General features: G+C 36.1%; 2 protein-coding genes across 6 annotated transcripts; one reads left to right on the plus strand and one right to left on the minus strand.

The window, feature by feature from the left end:
• Nucleotides 1-657: 657 nt before the first annotated feature.
• On the minus strand, nt 658-5,635 carry LOC113781906. 2 transcript variants are annotated; one of them, XM_027327772.1, is made up of 11 exons: nt 5,543-5,635; nt 5,184-5,232; nt 4,763-5,014; nt 4,257-4,388; nt 3,181-3,539; nt 2,740-2,951; nt 2,391-2,647; nt 2,104-2,282; nt 1,436-1,507; nt 1,092-1,240; nt 658-1,017 (listed from the first exon to the last, which is right to left on the minus strand). In XM_027327772.1, the coding sequence occupies exons 3-9, from the start codon at nt 4,971-4,973 to the stop codon at nt 1,457-1,459; spliced, it is 1,401 nt and encodes a 466-aa protein (XP_027183573.1). In that variant the 5' UTR covers nt 4,974-5,014; nt 5,184-5,232; nt 5,543-5,635; the 3' UTR covers nt 658-1,017; nt 1,092-1,240; nt 1,436-1,456. The 2 variants fall into 2 exon arrangements, with proteins under 2 accessions (XP_027183573.1, XP_027183580.1); XM_027327779.1 differs by having other exon boundaries at nt 658-1,027.
• A 4,853-nt stretch (nt 5,636-10,488) lies between these two features.
• Nucleotides 10,489-16,809, plus strand: LOC113751180 (zinc finger CCHC domain-containing protein 7-like). Of its 4 annotated transcripts, none has more exons than XM_027295084.1 (8): nt 10,489-10,930; nt 11,108-11,161; nt 11,606-11,725; nt 11,811-11,969; nt 13,341-13,502; nt 13,685-13,801; nt 15,472-15,579; nt 15,803-16,809. In XM_027295084.1, exons 1-8 carry the CDS (start codon nt 10,610-10,612, stop codon nt 16,247-16,249), a joined length of 1,488 nt encoding a protein of 495 aa, XP_027150885.1. In that variant the 5' UTR covers nt 10,489-10,609; the 3' UTR covers nt 16,250-16,809. The 4 variants fall into 4 exon arrangements, with proteins under 4 accessions (XP_027150885.1, XP_027150895.1, XP_027150902.1 ...); XM_027295094.1 differs by having other exon boundaries at nt 11,621-11,725; XM_027295101.1 differs by lacking the exon at nt 11,108-11,161 and having other exon boundaries at nt 10,490-10,930.
• The last annotated feature ends 262 nt before the right edge of the window (nt 16,810-17,071 follow it).

Consider the following 17,071-nt stretch of genomic DNA (forward strand, 5'->3'; position numbering starts at 1 on the left):
AAAGCGTGGCGCAGCTTGTATAAAATTAGAGGCGCCTTTGAAAAGCGTGTAGCATCTGTTGCTGGCTTCCATTTGAACACTCCGGAATTACAAAGAAAATTTGAAAATTTTGTGAATTAAACACCTGAAGTAGTGTTTTAAGGCTGTTGTAGTTGTTTGCAATCTTTTGAAAGTTACTTAAAAGAAAAAGGAAAATGTTAAAATGTCTTTACAAACCTTGGTCTTTTTTCACATTGCAGCACATACACACACAATAAAAGCAAAAACTTAAGTATCTTTTTCTTGAGAAAAAAAAGAAAAGAAAAAATATTAAAATTATATATATTTATATATATATATATGTATATATATATTAGCTTGTCTTTTAATACTTAATGATGGAGGCGAATAACAGATTATTTGAAATAACATTTTCCAAAAACACTATAGCACTTTTTTGATGCAGTGTATATAAGATAAAAAAAATAATTGCAAGAATAAAAATGTTGTTGAAAAATGTGTTTGTAATGTAATCAAATAAATTTTGACAAACAAACTACCATCCAAACACATCCAAGATACTGTGGTGATTATCACCAAGCTTTTTGTCTTGTCATTTTTCCATTTTTTGACAGGAGATTTTGAAGTAATTAAGAGCAGTTTAGTGTGGTGTCATTATAACAAACTTGTAGCTGCTTCATCGGTTGCCTCATTGAACTATTTCCAGTAATAGTATTCCAAGATTGCCAGCACCTGGAGTAATGATCTTTAATGTTGCTACTGCTCTAGTAAATGTAGAGTAATATCCATGTACAAGGAAAGAGTCAATTACTGAAACTTTTCCAGTAAGAGACCAAACCATCAAAGCTGAATCATATTTACCAAAACTCAATTGAGAAATCTGGAGATTGTGCTAAGCCTACAAGAAGTACCAAAACTTGAGGTTGTATATGTGCTTAGATGAGAGATCAAAATGATTCAAAACATTCAAATCCAGGCTATTCTGCATGCCAAACGCCGTGTAACTGAGCAGACAACCTGCAGAACACTAGGGTCGAACCATCAGGGATGATTCTGTAATAGTAAGTGAGATATAGGAAACCAAAGTTTACCATTTAGTCAAACAGCCCCTCAGAAGATGGGTGATGATGAATGGCCAAGGGGATATGAAATTAGGCCGAATTTCTGACCAAAGACATTTCCACTGCAGTATTTTGTTGATTTAAAAACCTCACGGCAGAAGAGCACCATATGTACAGACCTGGAGTCAGAAATTCAAGTGACACGCAATCTGTAAGAAGCTGCAGTAAGTATCACACTTGCAGCAAAGTGGAAGTTTGATTTTTCACCTTTTGACTTTTAAAGCAAATTGTCATATCACACTACTTGCTATATTTAGACACTATAAAAAAGAGGTTGAGGATGAAGAAACAAGAAATACGTTACTACACCTTACCTTTCAATGAACAGGGGGAGGTTAGAGTTCTCTATGGTGAAACAACTTTACCAGTGACCTGCGCTCACAGTCCTGAATGAATAGTTTACAGGTTATATAGTTACAGTATCTGGTCGATTTACTTTAAATTAAAAACACATACAATCTCAGAGTAATATTAGTAGCAATAAGCAATCCAAACAAATGGGATCGCAATAGCAATCAGACTCCTTAAAGGAACATATTGACAAAATCAATCAGTGAGAAATAATTCACTAGTAAGCGTGTACATATAATGCTTGACAAGTAAGATGCAGTGTTTTATAGTTCTAAGTGAGGGTTGAATGACCTTGTAAAGGATGTGATGAGCATTTCATTTTTGTTTCCAAGGCTTAATAGAAATTTAAACACACTAAAGCACATACGCGTGTATTCAAGTACATTCAAAGGCAAAACTACATCTGGAAACAAGAATGAAATAATGAAATAATGCAGCACACAGAGAAACAGAAGAATTAACGTGGCCAAATTATGGCGAAAGAAACACATTCTTCAAGATATAAATTCTAGCATTGATACAGACTTCTAAAGGGTAAAACGGAATTAAATTAGTTAAAACATTAGGCTCCAATAGACCCACAGCTTCACCCATGAGGAGAAAAAGGGAACAGCTGAAGCAGGCATCTCACCTTAAACATGTATAAGCGGAAAGGTCTATCTGGATTCATTCTCTTAAGTTTCAAATAAGTATAACCAAAGCTTAATTGGTCTCGTGATGTAAAGCGGTCAACTTCATTGAACCAAAGGCAAGAGAATAAATTTGACATTGGTGTATGGGCTCTTACAATAAAAGAACCTTCTGGTACATCTACAGCAGAACAGAATACACAAATTTAGCATTTTGTCCAAATGGTAAAGAATTTAAAGAAAGAGTAAGCATTAATTGAAGCAGAAACATGACAATAAGGGCACGCACAGCTTGGAAGAGGGATGTTGGGATCTGATTGGTCAAACTTGACTAGACCATCGGACCGATAGTAATTGAACTGTTCATCAATTGCAGTGGGATTGTACTTATTTAGACGCTTATTTTGGAGTACCTCCTCCCATACACAGTGTCGAGTATAGTGATTGGATATTGCATATTCCGAACCAGTTCGCCACAAAAAGTATTCAATGATCAACATAGGATCAGCCACAAGTCGCAACTTGCTGTCAAGCCATATGGAATATCTAGAGATTGCCAGAAGAAATGGAGTAATTCACTATTCCAGCCTTCAATAGGCAAGGAAGGTCCAGAGAACTATAGATGTTTTGTGGCTCACCTAGATGAAGGGAAAAGGCGATGTGACAAAAACTTTGGCACCTTTCCAGTTTTCCGCATATCCTTGTATGGCAAGTTTCTCACAACTACAATTTTCCACAATCCTATATATCCTCTGTCATCTGGAACATTTCCCTCTGCAGAGAGTTTGGATAGAGTTTGCTCATCAACAAACATGACAAAACAAACATTTCTCTTGGAATAATCACTGATCTGCAATGATCAATGAGAACTGGGTGATGTTGACGTTTACATGGTAAAAGCAGACAGTTTCATCCAGTGTCTAATAGTTCATAATTCTATACTGGTAAACTGGTATAAATCATATGCAACACCAGTATAAATAGCGCAGTCCAGTACAAAGTGTAAAGCCAATTGTGCAAACAACAAAGTCATTCCAAAGCTGAATATTCTGGGATTATTGTGAAGAGTCACATATTACCAGTTTGCTGGTTGGCCTTCGCAAGAAATCGGAGCTTCCAAATATGCATGATGAAACAGCTACACTACAGCTACTCATATACTTTTTATCCTCCTCATCCAAATCAAATCCAGTGCTTTGAAATCCTACCGGTCCCTTAATAAAACCACAATGCATTGTCTGATTTCTAGCATAGAAAGACTCCTCTCTCTCTCGAAGGGTTTGATGACCACCAAATCTGGGTTTTAATGATGCATCATGTAAAGGTCTCTCCTCTCTTTCAACATAATGCACTGAGAATTGGGTGATGTTCGCAGAGTCCTTGGGCTCAATCAAATAATTAACTGAATCTAAAAATGATACCTCACAAGGAAAATACCCTGAAATATAAAGTTGAAGTAATGAACAATGGCACGAAAATTAACCAACATGGTACAAGCGCAAAATATGGAAAGATTCACAGCGCAAGCAACAGGAGTTCAAACAAGAAATACACATAGACAGAACAGCAAATGACGGGTGACTAACAGATGATGAACAGAAATCATTATGCTACTTTTGCAGTGTATTTGTACCCATTCTCAGCACTGTTCACACTTCACTTTTACAACTGATGTGAAAGTAAAGATCAAAGCTGCTGCTTTGAGCCCAGCGCATTAAGAACATAGTATGTTTGGTATATGTCAAATGTTAGTTCTATTTAACCATATTCAGTTTTTGATGATACATTAACAGTCACATAATAATCCATGCAGATTAAGTATGGAAAACTACTCACTGACTTTTCATTTTCTTTATTTTATAGATTTTCATTTGCAAACTTCTATTATAGTAGCTTTAAGAGGTTGTGAAATATCTTTATCAGATGCAAGCAAGTTTCAGTATACAGAAAGAGAAATTATTAGTTAAGTCCAACTACTCAGTAAACTTTTGCTGATGAAAATTTGGGTGAATATCATAGAACCAGGCCAAAAGAACAACAAAAACAAAAAAAGTTAGACGTACTGAGAAGAAGGTGGCTAGACATCTGAATGATTAAAACAATCTTACGTGATGAACCTCAAAATTCATACACAGAAAAATTGAAGTTCTCTTACGTGCCCTATGGGGTTTCCTTGGTTGCTTCGAGACATCATCACCAGCTGATTTATCTTGCTCTTCCCTGACAATAACATGTGTGAAAGAACCTTTTACTTCACTCAAAGACGAGGGTCCCCCTTTCGAATCCACTGCATTACAGAATTCAAGGCATGTCTGTGAACATCTTTATAAAAAAAGTTTACCATATTTTTTCCACGTCCAATCCTGATTTAGTTTCTAGGAAAGAAAAAGAAAGTCACATACATCTCAAAACTTTTGATCTTCAAATTATTTTCTATAAATGTCAGGATAATGACCACTTGGTTGACAGACTTTAACAGGATTCATTCATCAAAAACAAGGATTGCATCATTAGGTATCTTTTCCAATAAGTTTAATATTGATCAAACGTTTAAAGATATTGAACTCCAAGTACCTCAAATTTAGATGAAATTTTAAGCAATTTAAATGAAAGGCATTGTAACTTTGAAAGCAAATTTTGAGAAAATTGTTCCAGTCTCACCATGTAGCATGTGGATGCCGAAAACAGACAGATAAATGAAAAACAGCACTGCAAGAGAAAACACCCAAATCAATAGCCTTCGTCCAGAAATACGACCAAACCTCCTCCCTCGGCGAGTATTTCGCGAACTGTAGTCACTTTGACCCTGTAATTTATCAACAGCAACTCTTCTTTCTGGCAGTACTTCACTGCTATGCTTATGAAAATCCATTCCAATATATTTCTCAAACCTCAATTGCTCAACCAACTCATCTGGGAAAAAAAAATTTCAAATTCCATACACAAAAGATCAGCCCACCATATATACTAATACTAAGATTATCTAAATAAAACCCACAATGTCATATCAACTGAAATTAATGCAAATCCACAACCTCATTTTCCAAAAATCAGCAATCAAAAATAAAGAAAAGGAGTTTACATTGAAGTTCTGCATTTTACAGCCTTGTCGTTCTTTAAAACCAGCTCCTCTGTAAAAGAAAAAAGTTCCATATTGTTACCCATCCATTGAAAAAAAAACCTGCTTTTTAAACGTGCTAAAGCTACGTCAAATCAAACTAAAATAAAGCTCCCCTTTTCCCCCTCAATTTTACAGGACAAGTAAATGTGGCCATAATACATACACAGAATTCCAGCTATTGATTTTGTAGCCTATCCATACAATACCCATGAAGCAGTACAAGCTTAAAATCAAAATTACTCATCAGAAAATAAATTAGCCGCATAAGAAAAAACAATAAATCCAAGAGAAGAATAACATAAAAAAAATCAAATTTTTACCAGAATGTGAGCTGAGTAGAATAAATAATTCGAGAAGCTAATGGTGACTGTTGTTCTTTACCGGATCCTTTTACAGCGTCAAGAATGGGGTGTTCAATGATTCAAATTTTGTAGTTTGATTGCCAAATAGTCGCTGAAGATGGTTTGTCTGAGAGTCCGGCAGGATTTCCAGCTATTTATAGTGCTGTTCTCTTTTACTTTAGTCGTAGTAATTACACTCAAAGTCCTTATGGCATGGTTCTGGTATAATTTTGTCCCAGACATTTCTTTCTCAATAGTGGTAATTGTAGGGATGGCAATGGGGGCGGGTGCCCCCGCCCCCGGGGGGCTCTCGGGCGGGGGTTGGGGCGGGGGGTGGGGCGGGGGCGGGGGGGAATTTTTTCCCCCCGCTTAGAAAACGGGGCGGGGGAGTATGCCCCCGCCCCGCCACCCGCAAAACAAAAAATATATATATATAAATATATATATAATTATATATAATATGTAAGTTAATTAGTTATAAACTTATGATAATGATATTATTAGTTAGATGTATTATATAATGTATATTAGTTTATGTAATATAATTGATACATGTCTACTAATATTATGAATAATTATACATGTCTACTAATAGAATTTATTAATTAGTTATACTAAATTTACTAATACATTTATACTAAATTTCTAATTACACTTAATAGAATAACACTTTTTTCTCAAAAAAAAGCACAAACACAATAATGAATTAGTGATTGCATTTGTACTAAAAGTGAAAACTTGACTATTTTAGTTATATTTATTTCATCATATTGGATTGTATTCAAATAACTTCTGTTTGATTGTTTTTATGAGTTTCAATTGTAAAATTACAATGAATAATAATTTGGTGATGTGTTGATATTTTAGTACTTGATTATTTATTAAAATTTAATTATAATAAAATTATATTAACCCCGCGGGTGCCCCCGCGGGGGAAGCGGGGCAAGGCGGGGCGGGGGCGGGGCGGGGCGGGGGGAGCGGGAGGCGGGGGACGGGGCGGGGGACGGGGGGAACTAATAGGCAACGGGGCGGGGGACGGGGGAGGGGTCCCCCGCCCCAACCCCGCCCCGTTGCCATCCCTAGGTAATTGTATGCATAGTTGCATACTATTGTTTGAGGTGTAAAAGAAGTAAATCAAGAGAACAATCCAGCGCTTAAACTTGTTATGCATTTTAACAATTTTGACATTACATTCCTTTAGATATTTTAAGCTAAATTAAAAGAAATTTTATCATGTTTTTTTAAGTAAAATTGTGAAAATTTATTGATAGAGAACTGAAACATATACAAAGTAGCATATACATGCTATTTGTACATCAATGAACTTCTATCGGGGGTGTGGGTGAGCTAGACCACTTGCGAGTAACTTGCGAGCAGTTTGGTCAAAATTTTGGCTCGAATTCGATTTGACTGAGTTCAAGTTTGAGCATCAATAGTAAGTGCTCGATTACTTAACGAAGAGTATTTATATTATTTATATTCTAATTATGAAATGACTATTATAGATTCGTATTTTAATAAATTTATATGAAGTAATGTTCAGTAAAAAAAGTGATAGATGGCAAAATGGTAATTTGATAAATCTAAAATGTAAAAAATTAAAAACAAGAGAAGAAAAACTCGAGTTCGAGCTCAAATAGCTCGAACTTGACAAAGCTTGCAGTTTCTCAAGTTCAAATTTAATTTTCATTATATCGAGTCAAATTCGAGCTCAAATTTATATACTCATTCAAGCTCAAGTAACACTAATAGTGATTGAGTTTGACCTCGGGTATGGTGCTACTCGAGTTTGACTCGATTCGATAGCACCTTTAGTCTCTACAAAATTTTAAGACCCAAATTTCTTTGCAACTATCAAACTCTATCAAAGCATTTATGGGAAATACCCTGCCAATAGCCTCTTGGGCTGTTGGTACTTGGTAGGGGATGAGAGGTCAAGGATTCAACGCTTGCCTTCCACCTTGCCACTTAATTGTGGCTTCCTCCGACAGGAAAAGTCCGTCGGCTCCTCCTCTTTTTAGATTAGACTAGAGTATGTTATACAAATGTTATCGTTGCGACAAAAAAAAAATTATGAAAAATACCCCACTCAACAATCAGTGACCAATTCTCCTGAACCTTTGGCACATATCTCAATGAGGCTCTAATATACCAGATGGTATCAATAATTTGACCTACTATAGCTATAGCAGATACATTTTCATTTTGCAATAGCACCCGATTTTCTAGCTTTTCAGATGAAGTACGCAGAGATAACTAGAGCAAGCCTTCAAAATTTATCAATAAAGGGATGTAGACATCTAATGCCCACAAACCCAGGGCAATTCCGTTGACCATAGCAAGGGAACTCTAAAAACTGAAACCATTTTTAGAAATTTCTGCCAAACTCCAGATGAAATAAGACATTCAAAAAAGATATGATTCATTGATTCTCCTGCACCACTGCATAATACACATTCAGAGTTACCACTTAAACTTCCCTACTTCCTCATTCTATCCTTGGTCTATAATCTGTTCTTGTATAACAACCACACAGAAAAAATGAGAATCTTGGAATGGACCCCTTATCCCGTACAAGTTTATGCCAAGAGACTTCTTGTGAATTGGCTCTAAGGACCTTTGAAGCAGACTGTACACTGTATATGCCAGATCTACTTGGGAGTCGAAATATACTATCCTCCTCATTTGGTATAGGGACAAGCTTATAGGGAGTAAGCTGTTTCAATCTTCATACGTTAGCATTAAATTTCCTCCCGCATGGCCATCTCCATTCAGCACCTTGCATACACTTAGTAACAAGATCATTCCTAATTAAGCCAAATCCTGACAATAGAGACTAAGCAAAATTCTTGTATAATGGCCCTATAGGATGCCATTGATCATACCAGAAAAATGTTCCATAACCATTACCTATCACTTGCTTGATATATGAGATTGAGCTTTAGGCCTCTGTTTAAGTATTTTCCTCCAGGTCTAAGGACAGTCAAATGGTATTTTATCAAGTTAAGCTCAAATAGTTTGAATATTTTATGGACAATGCCAAATTTTATGTTTATTCATTGAAATTTGACTCAAATTTGAAATTTTATTCGATGACAAATTTTATTGAGCCAATTTGATTTAGAATAATTTGGTTTATGGAGCAAGTGGGCAATCCTATATAGCTGCAATAAATCAAAGTTAACTGTGCCTAGTTTCGGAGCCGAATTTCATAATTTTGGCCACTTTTAGGGTACTTTTTTTTTAATTAATGACTCTAGGGTTTGTCTTCTTATTAATAATGATGTTAGGATTTTTTAAAGGTATTTTATACCTTGAAATTGTAAGGTTTACTTAGAGCTGGCAATTTGTCCCAAGTCCCAATGGGCTACCCATGCCCAAAGGAACTTTGGGCGGGATGGGTATTATAATTTGGTATTGGGTTTAAGTTGGGACACATCCCAACTATACCCATTAATGAATGGGAAAGGATGGGAAATACTTGGGTACCCATTGGGCTCAAATGGCAAGGGCTCCGTTTGGATTAGCTGTTTTTGGTAGGTGTTTTTGAAATATTTTATTGTAGCAGTATATATGAAAAATTTTTATTATAAAATTTTTTTGAAATATTTGATATATTAATATGGATGGGATGTTTCTTGAGTTATTGTATATTACTGTAACATTGTATTTGAAAAACTTATTTTTTGAAAAAAAAATCAATCCAAACGGAATCTTAGATTCAAAAATTATCTTTAACAATTTTTATAGTTATACCAGCGAATATAATCTAGTAGTCTTCCTAGTCATTATCCACAAGAATTTCCAGCATTTCAGTTAGTTTAGACCTGTCATCCTTGGACAATGATAAGGATAAATATTCAACATCCTAAGGACCTTGGCCATCTTGATATATGTTGGAATATGGCTGTATATCTATCTTTTCCTTTATTTGTTAATCCAATTTTTGGTGGGAATCTTGAGTATAAAGCACTTGCATGTTTATTTAATAAAACTAAAAGAAATTTAATAAATCAAAAATATTAAAATTATATAAAAATAAAAAATGAATTAAAGGAAAAAAAATATGTAGAAAATGGATTTGGGTATTGGGCGGGATCAATCTAAACCCATCCCAAAATGATCCCGCCCAAGTTAGTCCCAAAACACATATGGGTAAGGTTGGGCCCAAACCCATATGACTCGGTTCCATCTCAAACCCAAGCAAATCCCGCCCATCCCGCCCATTTTGCCACCTCTAGGTTTACTACAAAAGTTTAATTATCTTCTTATTTTGGTTGCTTTTATGGTCACTTCATCCAATTCAAATTAATCCATTGTTAGATTGCTTTGATAAAACCATACTCCTGGGTGTTGGAACAATTCCGTTTTGGTTGTAAAATTTCCTCCAAAGAAAGGCAAACAATTCCTTTTCAATTTTTTCGCATATTTTAATCTAACTTGTGTGTAACTGTTTGACAAAAAAATCACCATGTTTGTGTGAGTGAGGCCCGCTGAGACTGTGGGATGGTTTTCATCCTACATGGATTGTGTGTGAGGTAGTGCCCTTAGACTTAAGGTCCACAGGAGCACCTTCCTATCACCAATTGGCTGGATGGGTGTTTCTTATGGGTCCCCCTTAGGTCCAACCCTCGGAGTGTTTCGGCTAATTTTAATCTAACTTGTGTGTAACTGTTTGACAAAAAAAATTTTTTTCTGGCATATTTAAAATCTAAAATGACTACAATGCTTTAAAATGAAAAAGAAACACTTTAGGGACGAAGTTGATATTTTATAAAACTCGTAAAATTCATTCACTTATGAATTCAGCTGTTTCCCACTCTTACACGTATTAAAGCCCATTTTCTTTCCAAATAGCCCAGAAAATGGTCTCCAAATAGGTCCATTAAGCCCACTAAAGTTTCAATCAAGACCAGTCGAAGCCCTAATCGTAAATTCAAACGACGATCGTTTCAATCAGGGCTATTGGAAAATCCCTAAATCTTTGAGAAATCCCCAAAAATTTCCATCACGTTATTGGCTTAATTTTCGAAATTCTTGTCTAAAATGGGCAAAAGAGAGAAGAAGTTGAAGACTACAAATCTAAGAAATCGATCAGAAGAAGACGAAGAAGGAACGACGCCGCCCCAAACTATAATTCTCGACAGCGATGACGATGAGGATACTGAAGCCAACGAGGATCTCAGCTTGAAAATTGTTGAGAAAGCAATGTCACGTAAGTGTAATAAATCTGATTCCGACGCCGTTGCCGGAGACGTCATCGTTTTGGACGACGATGAGGTAGTTATGAATTTTAAGGATGATATGAGTAAGAAAAAGGAGAAAAAGAGGAAGAAGAGTAAGAAGGTTGAAGCTAAAATTGATTCTGTAAGTACTTTATTTGAATGTAGTTGATTAAAATTTTGATTTTTTTCTTATAGTTTAGTTTTTTTTCAGATTATGAAGTATTTATCTTTGTTTTGGGTTTTGTTAGTTGATTATGCTTGTTGAAAGCCAATTGATTATTAAAGCTTATTTTATTATGTTTTTGTACAACCACGGCAGGTATCAAGTGAAAAAGATGCTACTTTCGAGAATTTTTGCAGCGATTTGTTTCTGGTAATTGAACTTGTTGGGCATGTCGTACTCAGTTTCTTTTGGAAACTATGGCAGGAAAAAATGAGTTTTCTGTAAAAAAATACTCGCATAATAGGGTAATTGTGTGTAAATGTGGTTCTGCGTGAGCCATCTGGTGTTGCAAAGTGAAACCGAATGCTTAGGTAGCTGACCTAGTCAATACATTTTCATCTTCTTCCTTGGGGAAAATTGGTTTTTTTCCTGGAATACTGGTTGAGACGGTGTTTTTTTTTTTTTGGGATCATCAAAAGAGTTTTCATGTGGAATTGGATTAGTCCTGCCTAGCATTAGTAGTTTTATTTGACTGATGATTAAATTTGGTTTTCATTTGTAGGTATATTGTACTCTTTTTGTTGCCAAAAATTGTAATATTGATTGAGGACTTGTGGCTTGCTTGACTGCTAAATGATTATTTGATTGCTTTAGGTTGATGATGTGAAGGAAGAAGAGAAGGGAGAGAGTGTAAAAGCTGCAGAGCTTGGGGATAAAGCTGTTAAAACAAATCCTGTTGAGGTCTCAGATAATGCTGTGCTGCGAAAGCTTCTTGTGAGTTGAAGTGATATTTTGTAGTCGCATTCTGTTTTCAAGGCTGTTTGGCGTGTCTCTTTATCATACCTTATTATGATCTCAGCGGGGCCCTAGATATTTTGACCCTCCAGATAGCAGTTGGGGTACATGCTATAATTGCGGTGAAGAAGGTCATACGACTGTCAACTGTACCTCAGCTAAGCGCAGGAAGCCTTGCTTTGTTTGTGGAAGTCTAGAACATAATGCTAAGCAATGCTCAAAGGTGCGAGATGAATAGATGTTTTAATATATGTTGAATTTTTATTTTATTTTGTTTCTGGACTCTTCACCCCTTAGGGTGTGCATCAAGCCAAAAAATTTTATTTCTTTCCGGAATGCAGAGAAATAAACAAGTTTTAAAATTATCCTTTGCTCCTTTAATTGATAAATCTCATCTTTCTTGCATGAAAATGATGTTACTTTCTACGCAGTACTGCTTTGGCTTTTGAGACCCTGGAGTAACAATTTTGATGAAAACCTGATATGTCTGATTGGCTATTGATGAGAAGCCCCTTTAGTAGTAGCCAGAGGTAGCCTAATAGGGTTTTGATGTTGTTTTGAAGTTGCTAAAGATCTTTTTATGTACTTGAAGACACTTTCAACACCCAAAGCTGAATGATCCTGCATGGCTAGGTCCGGACCTCTTCTCCTTGACATGTTTGAAGTTTTGAAGATTTATTACATATCAGAAGTCGAAGAAATAAGACTTTAGATCCACTTTGAGATTTCTACTCAGTATGCACCAGTGCAGTCTGGCCTACCTTAATAGTTTCTCCCAGCATCCTTCTTTGAATCTTGTTGGGGTTTACCACCTATGAATGTTGAAGAAGGTTATTATCAGAATATACCTACAATCATTAATATTCCAGTGAAAAAGAAGCTAATAGTCTGATGAGTTACTGACCAAGGGGTGTAGTTAGTGGGTGTGCAAACATATATCTGTTCAGTAGTCTACATAATGTCTTAATGTGGTCATGCAGCAAAGCAAGTGATGAGATAGCAAAATTTTTATTTGTGAAAGAAAATATTAAATCTCCAGACACGAGTCATTTGACTCAATTCTCTGAGTTGTGTACAGTGTCTAAGCATCTGTGTAGGAGAAAATTTTGGATTTCATAATGAGAATGTTCCTTGAGTTGTACCAAATATCTATACCTGGTTTCATGTTTCGCACCACAGTTGACGTCGATATTAGTGATTAATCGATTATTATTAATATTATTGTTGTTATTATTATTATTATTATTATTTTGCCTTTTTACAGATACTTTATGTCTTTTGGATGTACTGTTGTGTTGGATTGCCCCTACTTTGTTGGCTATTGGATTACTTAGATCTCGTTTATTTCTTGTAGAACCTTTTTGATAAATGACAATTCTGTATGATACTCACCTATTATCTGCTCGTGCTGATAAACTTTGCTGTTACATGTTCCTCCTCACGATTTCCCTTTGTCCTTTTTCTGGTTTCATTTCTGAGATAGTAGAAAACACCAAGTGGGAAGGTTTATTCCCAGATTAAAAAATATTAAGAGTTTTGAGCATGTAATAAATGTAATCATTTAGTAAAGATTTTGCCATGATATCTTCAACAGGGGCAAGATTGTTTTATCTGCAAAAAGGGAGGTCATCGTGCAAAAGATTGTCCAGAAAAGAGCAGCGGGGCATCTGAAAACTATAAGATGTGTTTAAAATGTGGTAATTCTGGCCACGATTTGTTTTCATGCTGGAACAGTTATTGCCCTGATGACCTAAAGGTACTCTTGGCCACTTTCCTGATGTATATAATTCTACTTGTGATCCAACCACATGCATCATGAAATTTTGTTGTCCTTCTCATGTATGCAAAAATTTGGATTTATTACTTCTCTCTTGATTTTATGATTTCAAAGTATTTGCTCTGGCCTTTTACGTCTATAGCTTTTGTTGTTTGTTTCAGGAAATTCAGTGTTACGTTTGTGGGAGTTTTGGCCATCTTTGCTGTGTAAATTATACTGACGCCAGTCCGAGAGAAATTTCTTGTTACAGATGTGGTTTTTCTGGTCATACTGGTTTGGTGAGTTCAGGTTACCTGCAAATTCCAGGCTATGATTTGAATAAAAAGTTTGTTGAAGTTAATCGAGCTTTAAATTCATAAAATTCCTGTCTGAAAATTGTGATGATTAGCTAGACAGATAAATTGGCCATTTACTTTCTGATCATCATGTTGTGTTTTGGTGCTATGTTCTTTCCAGTTTGTATTTTACTATTTGTATGGGTGATATTATTACTGTTTAAGATGTTGCCTTTAGGTATCTTTTCTTTTACGTAATTATGCAGAATGACCTCAAGTTGCATAATGCACTTAGGGGATGCTTGGTTTGGAGACTAAAATTGGATTTGCGTTTGGTTTCATACCTCTAATATCAGTATGGGTTTTTAACAAGGGTATCATTCAAATGACCCATGCTTGGTGAAAATTTTTAAGAAATGAGTATTAGATTAAAGTTTTGCCTTTAAAATTTTTTGAACGAAGAAAACCATTACAAACATCACAGATAAACAAAACAATTTTCACAAACAACAGCAAGCTTCAAATGGATTTTGTTGACATCTTGACGCCTCTTTATGACATTCAAGTTGAAACAACCATCAATGGTTGAGGAGGGACTGGTGGCAACAAATTTAGGGGATAAACTGCAAGTAGCAGTGGGGTTAGGGGGGAATGGTAAAGAAAAAGATTGGCAATGAGTGGAGAGGAGAAAGAAGATGGATGATTAACAGTGAAAAGGAGCGGACACAGAGACAGTGTGAGCTGGCAGTGGCAGCGAAAATTGTTAAGACCAACTGAGATTGGGGATATGGGCTTGTGAGAGGAGAGTAAGTAGCAGTAGATGCGAAAGGAGAGGACAGTGGTCACCGAAGGGGTTGGGGGCTAGCAACCTAGTGTAGGATTGAGGGTGTGGATTGCAGCCGGTTAAGGGATGAAGAGGTAGTGACTGGCCAGAATATGAAGAAGAAAGAGTTCACAAAATTTTACTTGTAAATTTTTTTTTTCAGATTTTGGAATCAAATATGGGATTCATCAAAACCCCCAATCTAGTTGGGTATTGAGAGTGGCTGACTTTTTATAATTCATTTCAGGGTTTCAAAACCCATACCCATTAGTCAAGCAACAATTATGGGATTCAATCCAATTATGGGTTCCTATACCCTCTAACCAAGCACCCACTTAGTTCACCACATTCTCTACTTGGTAGACAGATAAATTGGCTGTTTGCTTTCCGATTATCATGTTATGTTATGTGTTTTTTTTGTCCTGAGTTTGTATTTGTTTCTTTGGGTGATGTTATTACTGTTTATGATGTTGCCTTTAGGTATCTTTTGTCTTGGGTAATTATGCAGAATGGGCTCAAGTTGTATAATGCACTTAGTTCACCACATTCTTGGTTTTCCCTGGGTGGCCTTTCAAAGTTCTATTTTTTTAAAAGTGAAAAAACTGTTTTGCTATTAATCTTGTTCCTAGTGTTTGCCAATTTTGAGTTGATTGTCAACGTCTTTTGTAGGATTTCTTAAGCATCAACGACAGTTCTTTTTTAATTTCTACATTTGTTTGGAAAGAATTGTCATTAATAAAATCTGACTACTTTTTTATTCTAATTCTATATCAGTCTAACCTTTTTAATTTCATCTTAAACTGTTATTAAGTTCAGAACTCTTTTTTATAGTCTCTTTGCATCAATGCAGGCTTGCACAGGTTCACAGGGAGAGACAAGTGGCTCAGCACCACGTAGATCATGCTACCGATGTGGTGAAGAAGGACATTTTGCACGTGAATGCACTAGCTCATCCAAGGTTTGTTAGAAGCTTCTGCTCATCCTTTATACTGTTATTATCTTCTCATGGGACATTGGGCACCTACCTGCCTTTTACCCCTTGGTTTTGTTGGCTATGCCTACCGTGGTAATATCAATATCAGTTCAAGCTTCATGTACTGGATAAACTTTTCCTGCTTTCTTGTGCCCATGTTCTATTATTCGTAGATGCCAGTATTTATGAAATTTTGTACTTTCTACAGGGTGGCAAAAGGAATCGTGAGTTATCAACCCCCAAACAAAGAATTTCCAAGGAACGTAGGAGTCGTATTGAGGTTAGATCTGCTCCTAATGATATTGGCAAGGCACGTGAAAAGAAGAAATCTAAACGTGATCACGGAGTCATGTCGGCTTCTAAATCAAAACCAAAGCATGGTTGGATCACTGAAGATCCTGGAGACTTTCTTGGTAGTAAACCCAAAGTAGCTGGTTGGAAATCTCCTGCAACCCCCAAGTATAAGAGAATTAATGTTTCTAATCATTATGCTGCTAGTAATGCATCAACTTCTTATTCTTCTGCAAAAGCTTATAGGTTGAACTATAGAAATTCAGCTTCGCCTGGGTCAGCAAACTTTTATCAGCCCAGATTTTTGGCGTCACGGTTTGACAATAGCAGTAGCGGTGGGATGAGAAGAAATTATGATAGGTAGGAGAATACCTTTATGAGCTGTGCTCTATGTTAAAGTCACGCACTTTGTTGGATGACTCCCTGGCTATTGAACCGGGCTGCTGAATCCTTTGATAATGTTTATGAGCAACATATACCTTTGGCTTTTCGGTCTGGAGTCTGGTTAGGGCAGGATAGGTGGATTGCTGAAGTTTGTAATTGTTTGGGGTTGATCAATCATCAAGAATTACTGGGATAGTAAAAATGGTGGAGAAGTGAAAGCTGAGCTGCAGCACCGTAATCGCAGATGATTTTATTGGCAAATTACTAAGATACCGCAGATTATGTCATTGGCAGTTCGTAAGATACTTGAGAGAACATTATTGGCTGTTCGTAAGATTAGCCCTTTCTTCTTCGAGTTCTAATGTTTTGCCTTTCAGACGTAAATATCCTCTGAACGTATAATTCCATGAAATCTTAATCATGAGCATTTTGATGCTTTTCTCCTGTAGCCATTCTGTTGTACTAGGTTCTTGTAACTTTGATATTTTAAGCCCTTTTTGGCTTATTCATGAATCTTCTTTTTACTCATTTCCTGCTCAAGCTGGATCCATACTTTGATTCATAGTACATCTATTTTTTGGTGATTAGTCTTCTCTTTTAATCCTCTGCTGCTGGAAGTAGCATCATGAAGATCCATCATGTATATGGTAAAAGCACTAGCAGTCCCCCACATCTACCAATTGCATGTACGAAAAGTTTCACCTTCTAACAATTAAACCTCTTAGGCAATTAGAATTATGCCCACTTATTCTAGGTGTTGATGGTGGGCTAATGTTCTATCCATAATCCTGACTCCCCCTTT

Source organism: Coffea eugenioides, chromosome 1 (assembly GCF_003713205.1).
Source record: "Coffea eugenioides isolate CCC68of chromosome 1, Ceug_1.0, whole genome shotgun sequence".
NCBI lineage: Eukaryota > Viridiplantae > Streptophyta > Magnoliopsida > Gentianales > Rubiaceae > Coffea > Coffea eugenioides.

Bases quoted from the DNA above. Each gene is read 5' to 3' on its own strand.
- LOC113781906 (XM_027327772.1), bottom strand. From the start codon at position 4,973: ATGGATTTTCATAAGCATAGCAGTGAAGTACTGCCAGAAAGAAGAGTT. The intron at 2,648-2,739 runs GTGAGCCACAAA...GGCAATCTCTAG, and splicing joins CGCCTTTTCCCTTCATCTAG to ATATTCCATATGGCTTGACA. The intron at 1,508-2,103 runs GTGAGATGCCTG...CTATTCATTCAG, and splicing joins TCCGCTTATACATGTTTAAG to GACTGTGAGCGCAGGTCACT.
- LOC113751180 (XM_027295084.1), top strand. From the start codon at position 10,610: ATGGGCAAAAGAGAGAAGAAGTTGAAGACTACAAATCTAAGAAATCGA. The intron at 10,931-11,107 runs GTAAGTACTTTA...CAACCACGGCAG, and splicing joins TTGAAGCTAAAATTGATTCT to GTATCAAGTGAAAAAGATGC. The intron at 11,162-11,605 runs GTAATTGAACTT...TGATTGCTTTAG, and splicing joins TTTGCAGCGATTTGTTTCTG to GTTGATGATGTGAAGGAAGA.